Source organism: Carcharodon carcharias, chromosome 4 (assembly GCF_017639515.1).
Source record: "Carcharodon carcharias isolate sCarCar2 chromosome 4, sCarCar2.pri, whole genome shotgun sequence".
Classification (NCBI taxonomy): domain Eukaryota; kingdom Metazoa; phylum Chordata; class Chondrichthyes; order Lamniformes; family Lamnidae; genus Carcharodon; species Carcharodon carcharias.
The window spans coordinates 122,324,166-122,337,466 of record NC_054470.1 but is presented as its reverse complement, the minus strand read 5'-3'; the positions used below and the strand labels follow the sequence as shown (position 1 = coordinate 122,337,466).

The following is a 13,301-nucleotide window of genomic DNA, read 5'->3' as shown; positions in this document are numbered from 1 at the left end:
CAAGGATAGTCAGCATGGATTTGTCAAGGGAAGGTCGTGTTTGACAAATTTGACTGAATTTTTTGAGGAGGTGACCAGGAGTGTTGATGAGGGTAATGCATTTGATGTGGTATACATGGACTTTAGCAAGGCTTTTGATACGGTCCCTCATGGCAGACATGGTCAAGAAAGTAAAAGCCCATAGGATCCAATGCAAAGTGGCACTTTAGATCCAAAATTGGCTGAGAGGCAGGAAGCAGAGGGTGATGGTAGAGGAATGTTTCTCTGACTGGAAGTCTGTTTCCAGTGGGGTTCCACAGGGCTTGGTGCTGGGGCCCTTGCTGTTTGTGGTGTACATAAATGATTTGGACTTAAATGTAGGGGGTATGATCAAGAAGTTCGCGGATGACACAAAAATTGTTAGGGTGATAAATAGTGAGGAAGATAGCCATAAGCTACAGGAGGATAGCAATGGACTGATCAGGTGACCAGCGCTGTGGCAAATGGAATTCAACCTGGAAAAGTGTGAGGTAATGCACTTGGGGAGGGCTAACAAGGCAAGGGATTACACTATGAATGGTACGACCCTGGGAAGTACTGAAGATCAGAGGGACTTTGGTGTGCATATCCACAGATCCCTGAAGGTAGCAGGGCAGATAGATAAAGTGGTTAAGAAGGGATATGGGATATTTGGCTTTATTAGCCAAGGCATAGAATACAGGAGCAGGTAGGTTATGCTGGAACTGTATAAAATGCTGGTTAGGCCACAACTGGAGTACTGTGTGCAGTTCTGGTCACCACATTATATGAAGGATGTGATTGCACTGGAGAGAATGCAGAGCAGATTTACCAGGATGCTGCCTGGGCTGGAGGGTCTGAGCTATGAGGAAAGATTGGATAGGCTGGGGTTGTTTTCCTTGGACCAGTGAAGGTTGAGAGGGAACCTGATAGAGGTGTATAAGATTATGAGGGGAATAGATAAGGTGCATAGGAAGGCACTTTTTTCCATTAGTACAGGAGTCATTAACCAGGGGACATAGAATTAAGGTAAGAGGTAGAAGGCTAACAGGGGAGTTGAGAAATGTCTTCACCCAGATGGTAGTGTGAGTCTGGAACTCACTGCCTGAAAGGGCGGTTGAGTCCGAAACTCTCATAATATTTAAGAAGTGTTTAGATATTCACTTGCATTGCCATAGCCTCCAGGGCTATGGGCCAAGGGTTGGAAAATGGGATTAGTGTAGTCAGATCTTTGTTGACCGGCGCGGACACAAAGGGCCAAATGGCCTCCTCCTGTGCTGTAGACGTCTATGAGATCCAGGAGTGGTAATGATCCAGGAATGGCACTGATCCAGGATTAATAATGATACTCGGTTGGTAATGTTACAGGGTTGGCAAAGATCAAGGATTGGTAATGATACAGGATTGCTAATGATAGAAGGTTGCTAATGATTCAGGATTGGCAACAATCCAGAATTGGTAATGTTACAGGATTGGTAACGATACAGGATTGGTAATGATCCAGGATTGGTAACGATCCAGGATTGGTGTTGATACAGGATTGGTAATGATCTGGGTGAGTAATCCAGAGACCTGGGCCAATTATTCAGGCAACAGGAGTTTGAATCTGACCAGGGCAGTTTGAGAATTTGGATTCAGTTTATAAAATCTAGAAGGAAATGCTGGCATCAGTAAAGGACCTTGATGCTGTTGAAATGTTATAAAAATCCAGCAGACCTTACCCATTCCAGTTTATCCATGATTCTAGAACACACCAACACAGTAAAGATATAACTGCCCTTTGATGTAGCCTAGTGAACCAGACTAATAAGATTACCCACCAACACCTTCTCAGGGGAATTAGGGACTGACAATAAAGACTGCCCTTTCAAGTGACGCCCACATCCTCACAGCTACATTTGAACATGCAATGTAATCGTAATCTCTCTCAAACAATGGCCGCTGTATTTCTAGAAAGCAACTGTCTCAGGAAGAAAGGATAGAGGTGGAAGGGTTGAAACAGTGATTGGACATGATTATTGATCCACTTAATGAATCCTATTACATTATCATTTCCTGCTGGTTAATAGAATTAAGGCACAGATCAGCCATGATCTAATTGAACATTGGAAAAGACTTGCAGAGCTGAATGGCTTCCTTTGGTTCTTATGCAGTTAAGGTACTTCTCCCCAGGCTGGAGAAAGCTAGGACCTTTCAGTTCTACTCTGGATATCTTCACCCTCTCTCAACTTGCAAAATCTATTCAAGCCATATAGGAGTTTCTGTTTTTATCTTAGAACTATATTTACCAGAACAATTATTTTTAAAACGGCACTAAGCTGAACTGCTATGAAACAAAAACACTCATTTGAAAAAACATATGAACATTAACATAATATTAAAATGTTACAAAATATCATAGGCAAAAACATATTTTCAATTTTAATTTATGAAGAAAAACACAAACCATCTGCCAACACACACTCATTAAAATGCCTCATAAAAATGAACTGTACATTTGTGCTGCTTGATCTAAACTGAGCTGCTTGGTGCTGTATAAACATCACATTGGAACCCATCAACAGTACTAACAAAGTACACCCTCTTATTTGAGATTAATTATTATCTCTGTTCATCATTTCCTCCCTATGTGGAATGGGTGTCACTCATATCAATTAACAGGCTGTACTCAGAAACACTCACACAAACCGGTGCAACTAGAGAAACAACTGCTTCTTAGCATCTCTTAACAGTTCTCACTCAAAGGTCAGGAGAGTTACACATCAATAATCCATCAATTATCCTCTCTGGACATACTAATTACAAATACCGGTAAATGAATGTCAAAAAGTTTAAATCCTTAACATGAGAGGGAGGGGAACATTCAATGTAAAGTTGTAGAAGAAAATATCAAACAAGGCAATTGAATCAGATAGTGGATATAGGTATGAGAAGCAACTTAGTGAACTCTGCCGGGAAAGCCAGATGAGTGGATGATAGGAAAAGGGACAAATGGAGTTTGGATTAACCAGAATAGGGATGAGCTTGTTAAACCAAATTATATTTTCCTAAAAGTGCTTACACATTTTCTTGGATTTAAATTTATTTAATTTCGCCATTTTTCTTGAACTGTTGACTCCCTGACTTGGCTAAATCAACAGGGAGGATGAGAGGAGAGAAGGGAGGGCACAGGAGGAGTGAAGAGGAAAAGAGAGAAGAGTAACAGTAAGTATAGTTTGGGGTAAAAATTATGGTTTGAAATTAGAGAGTTTTTTATGGCTGTAACATTATGTAGAGTGACAATTTTCAACAATTTTAGATCATGAACTCTCTCCTCCATCCCCACCCCCTTTCCGATCCCCCCTTTTTTTTCCAATAATTTATATAGATTTTTCTTTTCCCACCTATTTCCATTATTTTAAATGTATTTCCATCCATTGTTTTATCTCTACCTTTTGGCCTTTTTTGATTCCTTCCCCCCACCCACCCCCACTAGGGCTATCTGTACATTGCTTGTCCTGCTTTCTACCCTTAATTAGCACATTCCTTAGAGAATATCACCACCTTCAACACCTCTTTGTCCTTTTGTCTATGACATCTTTTGGTTATCTCCACCTATCACTGGTCCTGTATCCAAATCTACTTGTCCCACCCCCCCTTAAACCAAATTGTATTTCACCTCTTTTCTATTTTAACTTAGTTCTGTTGAAGAGTCATATGGACTCGAAACGTTAACTGTGTTCCTCTCCGCAGATGCTGCCAGACCTGCTGAGTTTTTCCAGGTATTTTTGTTTTTGTTTTGGATTTCCAGTATCCGCAGTTTTTTGCTTTTATATTATGTAGAGTGAATTTGACATGTGAAGAGAATTGGCCATTTTGTTTTTACCCAGTAAACGCAATGTTCTCTGAATGTTTTGATTAAATGGTTTCAAAGCCTATATTTTTTGAGAGTTCTGAGTTCAAATGGTCTTCATGAATTTGGGTTTCCCTCCCTGTATGAATCACACCCCTCTCCCTTCCGGCAAAAATTGCATGTGTCAGGAATGGGCACTTGGTTCCCACACACTATTTTTAAAGGGATTTGAATCCACGTCCGCAGGGCATAGCCCAGACCTCGGAATTACTAACCAGCAACATTAGCACCATGCCACCATCTCCCCTATCTAGACAGAAGCATACCAGGCACTTGTAGAGAATTGGAGTATCGCTGTGAGAAAAACAGTGACTGGTGATGTAGGGACAGGATTTTTGGGTCGTTGGGACGAACGCAGCAGGTGGGCCCGGGAGCAGCCGGGAAACGGCCCACCCACCACCCCCAATCAGCCCCTGACCGCGATTTCACACTGGCCAGCCAATTAGTGGACAGCCAGTGCGAAAGGCGCATGGAGAAGCTCAGCACTGCTGGGGTGAGGGTGGGAGGAGGGTGAGCACAAAAGTCTGCGTATGTGCGGGGGGAGCGCGTGCACAGTGAAAGCTCTCTGAAGGCACAGAGTTGCCTCAGGGAGCTGAAGAATTTTAAAATCAAAAATAAAGACTTGGAAAATCAGAAAAAATGTCCCCATATAGGACTCACTCCCATGAACAGAAACATAATAAAAATTAAGTCAAAAACATTATTATTTTTTTAAAATTAATGTCGGAAACTTCATCCCAACCATGGCTGATTCACCCACCTGCCAACCGTAAGGTTTGACGGGCAGCATAAAATGGCAATTAATTAATACTTTAATGGCCTTAATAGGCCTCTTAATTGTCAGGGGGGGACGCGCTACTGACTCTTGTGCGGGCCTGCTGACCGAAATATCGCACGCTATTTTACGATCGGGCAATTCGGGCACGCGCTGCACACTGAGCGGAAAATCCTGCCCTAAGTTGTTTACGGTAACTGATTATGTTGCACTCACCTAGCTGGACAGGGATCCATGCCACATTCCTGCAGTTTGGGTTTGGGCTTGATGTTTTCAGGATAGTAGTGACAGTACTGATCCGACACCACACGCCCACTTCGCAGGTCGTAGCATTCAGCGGATGTCAGCTGGTACCCTGGCATGCAACAAACAGGCCATAAGGCAAAATAATCGACTAATTAGGATTATAAAATTAACTCTTCCCCTTCAATTAAATCTACCTCTTCTGGAAAGATGCTTCACTACTAGCTATAAATACGCAGGCACATGAACAAACATGAATATATGTTTAGAGATTCCTCCCAAATATTTTCACTCACTTATTTGAGTCCTCCTGTATTCTGAATTTTGATTCAATTGAAGCTTCAGCTGCCCAGACCCTAATCTCTGTTATCCCTAATCTCCCTTATTAAACCTCTCCACCTCTCTCAAACTTCTAATCATCTGTGTTAATTTCTCCTTCTTTGGTTTGCTGACAGTTTTTGCTCGTCTGCTTAGATCCCTGTGAAACACCTTGGAAAATTTGACAATGTTAATGGTACTATACAAATACATATTGTTATAAAAATACAAATTGTAGTGGACCAAAATATTATTGGGAGAATCTCCAGAGGATAGTAAACAGGACGGGAACATTCTTATCATGCAAATTCCTCAGTGCATCGAAGAACGCTCTTTCAAATTCTACATTTTTTTTGAACAAATAATCAGTTAAGTAGGAGAAAAAGAATTCTAGGTGGACTAGATGTTCTCATCATCAGAAATGTGCTGCAATTATCTCACTGTTTTGATTTTCCTGAAGTTTGCCCCAGCTCATCTGTATTTTATTTTGAGGACCTCAGTTTGATAAATGATCCTTTTGCATTACCTTTGAGTTTACCAAAAAAGGAAAATGAGATCAAGGCTGAAAATATAATGCAAAAGGCCATCGCCACTTTTCATCTATAAGTGGGCAGATTGTCCTCAATCAATCAAGATTATCTGCTCAAATCCAGACAGTGTGTGAATAATATCCAATAAAGTTGCAAGTCCGGGCATCTGTATCATGTTTCACTTGTAGAAAGGTTCAAAAATTGCATTTAACAATATTATGGAACTTACAGTTTTCTCATTTATAAGATCTAATTAGACCTATTTATATGTCCTGGGCCTTCTTGGGCAGTCCTTTGGGATTGAGGGTGTCTAGCTTCTATTCTGGTTTGATGAGTTCTGAGGTGACTGATAAGTCCAATGTGCGATCTGCAGGCTTTGCCACATGTGAGGCAGGTGGTGTTTGAAGGGTCAGGCAGATGAGTGTTTGGAGGTTTGTGCACTCCCTCTGGCACCCCCACATTGCCTCTGCACATTCCCAACAAAGTCCCTTGATGTGTTCGGTGCCTTCCCGAATGAATGTTCTCCATTTGATAGGCCAAAATCAAGAGTCTCCCATGAGTCGGCTTGATCTCTTAAGGGGTCCTTTGAGGACATCCGCAAAGTGTTTCTAAAGTGCTCCAGGGAGTCTCCTGCTGCATCCGAGTTCTGAGTGGAACAGCTGCTTTGGGAGTCTGGTGTCAGGTTTACGAACGACATGTCCCACCCAACGGAGCTGATTTTGAGTGATTAGTGCTTCGATACCGGGCAAGTTAGCTTCGGAGAGGACGCTGCAGTTGGTACGTCTTTTTTGTCCTTGGATTTGGAGGATCTTGCCAAGGCACTGCTGGTGGCACTGCTCCAGTGCTTTGAGCATCTGCTGTAGGTTGTCCAAGTTTCTGAAGCATATTGGAGCGCAGGGATCACTGCTGCCGGGTAAGCCATGATCTTACTCTTGGATTTGAGATCCTGATCCTCAAATACTCTTTTCCTCAATTGGCTGAGGAAGGCTGAGTGAAAAAATTGGAGGCGATGATGAATTTTGTTGTCTATGTCTTCCTGTATTGAGAGGAGTCTCCCAAAATGTGGAAAAAGGTCCACATTTTCCAGGATCTTGCCATTGATCTTAATCAATGGAGGGAAGTGTTGTGCTGTGGGAGTGGGTTGGAACAAAGTCTTAGTTTTCCAGGTGTTTAGTTAAAAATCGCATTTCCTCATATTCTTCAGAGAAGCAGTTAATCATGACCTGGAACTCAGTTTATATGTCCCGATATAGTGAAGCTCACATAGTGAATGTAAATTCAGTAGAACTCTGTTTATAATGAAATATGTAAACTTTTTATTCAGTTACAATTTTCCTGATGCTGAATAATGTGATATTACTGCCTGCTTAAATCACAAGTGTTTTTCTTTACTGCTTAGCCCATGAAATCTATCACATGCTAATGTGATGTGAGTTTTTGCTCTGCCCACTTTTAGTGTCTGCATAATGCCTCTCCTTCAATTATACAAAATTCAAAACATTCATTCCAGTCCTGGTACAGGGAACAGCCTGAGAATTGAACTCATGCTATTTCTCCCAAATGATGTTATGTTGAGATCCCAAACAGGGCATGGGATTTGTTTCTGACTGCACTCACTGCTTTAGTCAATGATTAATAGATAGACTGTTTAAGTTAGACTGAGTGATTTTCTTTATTTTATATTCATTTTCAGCATGTGGGTGTTGCTGGCAAGGCCAGCATTTATCACCTATCCCTGGTTGCCTGGGAAGGTGGTGGTGAACTGTTCTCCTTGCCGAATTCCTTGTGGTCAAGGTATTCTCACAGTCCTGCTGTTTGGCTGTGAATTGCAGGATTTTAACTCAAAAACAATGAAGGAATGGTGATATAATGTATTTCCTGTTAAGGTATCTTTCTCAATGGTGCAAATAAGGGATTTGGGAGGAGCTGATGAATAAATCTTGTCCGGATGCAACAATGAATCTTGAAGGTAGAAAACACTGCAGCTATGGTACAACAAACAGCTTTGTCCTGGATGGTGTTGAGCTTCTTGAGTGTTGTGGGAGCTGCATTTATCCAGGTAAGTGGAGACTATTCCATCACATTCCTTATTTGTGCCTTGTAGATGGTGGACTGGCTTTGGGGAGTCAGGAAATGAGTTACTCGCCGCAGGATTCCTAGCCTCTGACTTGCTCTTGTAGCCACAGTATTTATATGGCTAGTCTAGTTCAGTTTATGGTCAATGGTAACCCCCAGGATGTTGATAGTGGGGAATTCAGTGATGGTAATGCCATTGAATATCAAGAGGTGATGGTTGGATTCTCTGTTGTTGCAAATGGTCATTGCCTGTCACTTGTGTGGCATGAATGTTAATTGCCACTTGTCAGCCCAAGCCTGGATATTGTCCAGGTCTTGCTGCATTTGGACATGGACTGCTTCAGTATCTGAGGAGTCATGAATGGTGCTGAACATTGTGCAATCATCAGCGAACATCCCCACTTCTGACCTTATGATGGAAGGAAGATCATTGATGAATTAGCTGAAGATGGTTGGGCCGAGGACACTACCCTGAGGAACTCCTGCAGTGATGTCCTGGGACTGAGGTGATTGGCCTCCAATAACACCAACCCTCTTCCATTGTGTTAGCATGATTCCAACCAGTGGAGGGTTTTCCCCTGATTTCCATTGACTTCAATTTTGCCAGGGCTCCTCAGTGTTACACTCGGTAAAATGATGCGTTGATGTCGAAGGCAGTCACTCTCACCATGCCACTGGATTTCAAGCCTCTTGTTCACATTTGATCCAAGGCTGTAATGAGACCTGGAGCATACTGGCCCTGGCAGAACCCATACTCAGCATCGGTGAGCAGATTATTGGTAAGTGCCCTTGATAGCCCTGTCACCAACACATTCCATCACTTTGCTGGTGAGTGAGAGTAGACTAATGGGGAGTTAATTGGTCAGATTGAATTTGTCCAACTTTTTTTCCACATTTTCAGGTATATGCCAGTGTTGTAGCTGTACTGGGATAAAAACAGAAAATTCTGGAAAAACACAGAAGGTCTGGCAGCATCTGTGGGGAGAGAAGCAGAGTTAACGTTTCGAGTCCGGATGACTTTTCTTCGGAACTGTTCTTCCATTCCGAAGAAGTCATATTGGACTCGAAATGTTAACTCTGGCCGGAATTTTCCAGCTCCATTTGCGTCGGGCATCTTGGCGGATGGGGGAAGGAGTGGGGGGGGTGTGGTTTGGATGCGGGGGGTGGTGGGGTATGGGGGGGATATCGACATTATGGTGAGAAAGCCAAAAATTGGTTTTATGCCATTGTGAAACCAGTTTGCAATTGTCCGCTCCGCTTGTCAATGGGGGGCTTTGTTTCCCACCGCCACACACTGGGAGCGTCATTTTAATACATTTTCATCATAAGCCCTGCTCGCTGGTATCACCTCCCCACGTCAAACTTACTGCCCACATCAGTGTCACTTCACTACCGCCTTCAAAAGGCGTGCACCTGGCGAGCTGATCTTCGAGGGAACTCTGAGGAGAGTGCATGCAACCATGTGCAGCAACCGTAGGGCATCAGGGAAGAGGCATTTGGTGGGGAGGGACAGGCAAGTCACTTTTTCCTGGCTGGCTTTCTGTGTGGTGCCAGGGCAAGGGCTCCAGTGCGGGTCAGACTGGTGGGAGGGGTGGTGGTGGGTTGGGGGTGAGGGGTGGGGGCAAGGCAGCACAGAGAGACTGAAGGAAATATCCAAGCACATGCCAGGGGGGTGGGGTGGGGGGGGGGGGGGGGGGGGGGGGGGGGGGGGGGGGTGGGGGAAGCAGCCGTGCACTTGGAAAGCTTGTCAAAAGTGAACCTTCTCCCACAGCTGAGGCCATTCAGCTGCAGCTCCATTTACATGTTTAGAGTTGGGCCTCAGAAGCTCTTCTGCCCACTTAAGCAACACAAAAGCATGAAAATGCCCCTACATGCTCCAGGACATTTCATCCCTCAGGCACAGACTGCAAATTAATGTGCGTTTTAGGGAGCAGCTGAGCAACTGGCCGATTGGGTAAGTTGTGACAGGTGGCCATGGCGCAGTCACTGGTGGAGGCGCTCACAGCCCCTTGCAATGTCTTTATTAAGGTTTGAACCAGTATCCATCATTGTTCAAGCTAACAATGCAGCCTTGCAGTGAGGGTTAGGAGAATGTCTGTGCCTGAGCTGAGAGCACAGCATGCAGTCCAGTGGGTGAAGCTGCTGCCAATCGGTCAAGTGGGTTGGGGCAGAGGTGGATGGGGTTTCAGCAGTCAATGAGCACACTATACACTGGCCATCCAAGTGGCGAACAGCAACTTCCTGCATGCATGAAGGGGCCTTCAGGCTTAACAAATAGAGGTTCTTAGTGCACCCATGGCAACCCACATGTCTCTCTGATCCTGCAGCAGAACATCAGGTTCATGAGGCCTGGTGATTTAGTGGTATGCCTCATGGCTTACAGGAAGCAGAGGAGAGCAGTAGAGACGCCTGACTCGGCAGAGGGAGGAACACCTCCCTCAAGAGGAAGGGGTGACAGGGCCTGCTGAGCATGCAGCTGAAGATCCACATTGAGCTGTCGCTTGTAGATGCCTTATTAGACCCAGGATCTAGAGACAGCACCTGTCATTCCTGCAGGTGACTGAGAACAAGTGTCACTGAAGACTGTGCATGTCTAGGGAACTGGTCGGTCACATAATCCACCTGCAGCAGTGGTCATGAAAGTGAGCGCAGCGCTCTATTTTTAACGCCATGACTCCACAGGTGACCTGTGTGGGATCTCGCACTGTATCCAGGAGGTCATGATTGCCATCTTTGTGAAGGCACAGAACTTTGTGCATTTCACCCAGAATCAGGAAAGCCAGGAAGCAAGAGCGCTGGGATTTGAGCAGATCTCAAGTTTTCCAGAGGTGCAGGGTGCCATCAACTGCACTCGCGTGGCACATAGATCTCTGTGGAAACTATGTCAACTGCAAAGGTTCCACTCGCTGAATGGTTAACTGGTGTGCAACCATTGCAAACACATCCTACAGATCTACACATGATTCCCAAGGAGCCTCCACAACTCCTACATCCTCAGCAGGTCTCAGGTCCCTGACGTCTTCCAGGGACAAGGGCTACCCACAGAGGACATGGCTGATGACAGCAGCAGAACGATGGTATAATGAGGCTCATGCCCTGACCCGGACTTTGGTGGAGCAAACGAAAGGCATTTTGAAAATGAGGCTCAGGTGCCTCGACAGGTCCAGTGGAGACTGCAATACAATCCCCAGAGAGCGCCACACATCATTGTCACTTGCAGAGCGCTCCACAACCTGGCCCTGAAAAAAGGGGAGGACCTGGCTGTGATGGAGGAGTGGCACACATCCTCCTATGAGGAGGGTGTCGAAGGGGATGACAGTGATGAGGTCCTTGAAGGCGAGGATATCGGCAATGAGGCCTTCACACTGGCCAGACGAGGCAGGCATGCTCGGGAGGCCCTCATACTGCAAGATTCATGGAGGATGATGATGAGATGCAGCAAGGACAGTCCTGACATCCTCACCTTGCATCTGTGAACGTTTGACTCCTGTGTGGCTGTTGGCAGTGCACATACCCTCAGTGCTCAGGCTCATGTCAGGGAGACGCAGTGGAAGCCCTAATAGTTGCTAGATTCCAGGAGGATGATGATAACATGCAGTGAGGACACTCCATAGATCATCACATTGCCTCCGTGAATGGCTGACTCCTGCGGCTGAGAGCAGCTCGCTTGCGCTCTGTGATCAGGGTCATATCATGGAGACACAGCCGTGAAACTTTAAATGCACTTGATCCTTTGTCTGCCTTCAGTACCTGAGCCCTTCAGGAGCTGGTGCACAGCATCACTGGTCACAGATGAAGAGATGGGGCCCAGCCCCACCTTAAAGGCACCGAGAACAGGCAGAGAGAATGAGAGAAATCTGTGACGCCTGTCCACAACATTCTGGCAGCAATGACCAGCACCATCAAGGTGCAGGCAACACTAATGTTTCCAGGGAGTGTGAGGCCGGACCATCACTTTGGTCTGAAGGCTGCGCACTGCACAGGGAAGAGGACCTGAATTGAGACACCTGCCTTCAACCTGTGCAGAAAGGTTTCACATCTGAATGACAAGAACACTGCTCATCAGAACAAGGAGCCATAGGCAGGGAGACATTCTTGGGAGTTTATTGACAATAGTGAACATTGTGTACAAGTGATTAACACCCATGCCCATGCCGGCACTCTCGAGGCCTTCCGTGCTCGGTGGGCACCGCGGGGACTGGGGTGTTTTATTGACCCCTTTGATCACATTTTGGTTTAAAGTTTGTAAGTTTCCTTTAAACTTTGTCCTTAGTTTTACAGCTGACCTGAATTAGGGGCTATGCTTGATTTATCCCTAATTTTGTTAATTTAGTTTAATTGTTTTAACTCTAAAAGAGTTACACCTTCTTTGGCCAAGTTGGCCTTTAACAGGTCCAGGCAGCAAGCAATCGAGGGGGTTGTCCAACCTGACTGTCCCGCTTCTGCAGCTATGTTCACGGCCGGGTGTCCCTGGAGAAAGAGCACGCGGTGTCTGCCGGCACCCTCGAGGCCTTCTGTGCCCGGTGGGAATCGTGGGGGCTGGTGTGCTTTATTGACCCTCTTAATCACATTTTGATTTGATGTTGGTAAGTTTCCTTTGCATTTTATCTTTTGTTTTTGCAGTTTCCCTTTATTTCCCTGAGTTTGTTTACTTAGTTTAATTGTTTTGACTCAAAAGAGTTACATCTTCTTAACTTTCCTAACCCTGCCATTACATATTGGTGCTCCCTGGACATCCACAGTGGAGGTGGAGGCAGCCTGCTGACCTTGTGATGAACTTGACGGGCGTCCTCTGGAGTGCCAAGACCTGGAGGCCCCAGCCTGCTTTCAGGGTCTTGCTGTGTGGCAGTTGCACCCTCCTCGGCCTGTGGACCTGGAGCTGCGGAGGTCACAGGAAGAGGGGATTTGGATGGGCTGGTCACTCCCAGAGTCACTTGGGTGGATGACCCCGGAGCATGTACCTGCTGACCCTCCTCCCTATGGGTGTCCCAGGGCCTCTGGCTGACTCCGTGAGTGGAAGGAGTAGCTGGAGTAATATCGAGCTGCCCAGCATCCCTCATGTGTACACACTGTTGGAGGCCAACTATGGCATCAGCGATGGAGTTCAGCCCGTGCAGCAGTGTAGTGGTGATGTCATGGACCAAGGTCTCCATGGCGGCTGCCATCCTGCCAGTGTTGATCTCGATGCATTGCAATGCCGGCCCTATCACCTCAGCCTAAAGACGGACGGACTCCTCCATCATGCTTTGCAATCTGAGGAGTGCAGCAGACATCCCTTCCTGATGTTCCCGAGCTTGCCTTTGCAGCTCCAGCAACTGAGGTATGAACGAGTTCAGAGGCTCCTCATCTGACTCAGACTCAGCAACGTTCTGGCCTCCAGCAGTCCTCCAAGTGCTGGACACCTGGGAAGTCCCTGACTCCGCCTGCTGTGGATCAGTCAGTGTGATGTGCTCACCAGATTGTGATCCCG

The 13,301-nt window shown here is 45.8% G+C and overlaps 1 protein-coding gene across 1 annotated transcript in view; it reads right to left on the bottom strand.

Moving 5' to 3' along the window:
• LOC121276861 (ADAMTS-like protein 1) overlaps positions 1 to 13,301 on the bottom strand; it is a 572,059-nt gene that overhangs the window by 169,145 nt on the left and 389,613 nt on the right. The window contains exon 10 of the mRNA XM_041185436.1: positions 4,881 to 5,019. Within this exon, the coding sequence (XP_041041370.1) occupies positions 4,881 to 5,019 (139 nt within the window). The remainder of the gene's footprint in view (positions 1 to 4,880; positions 5,020 to 13,301) is intronic.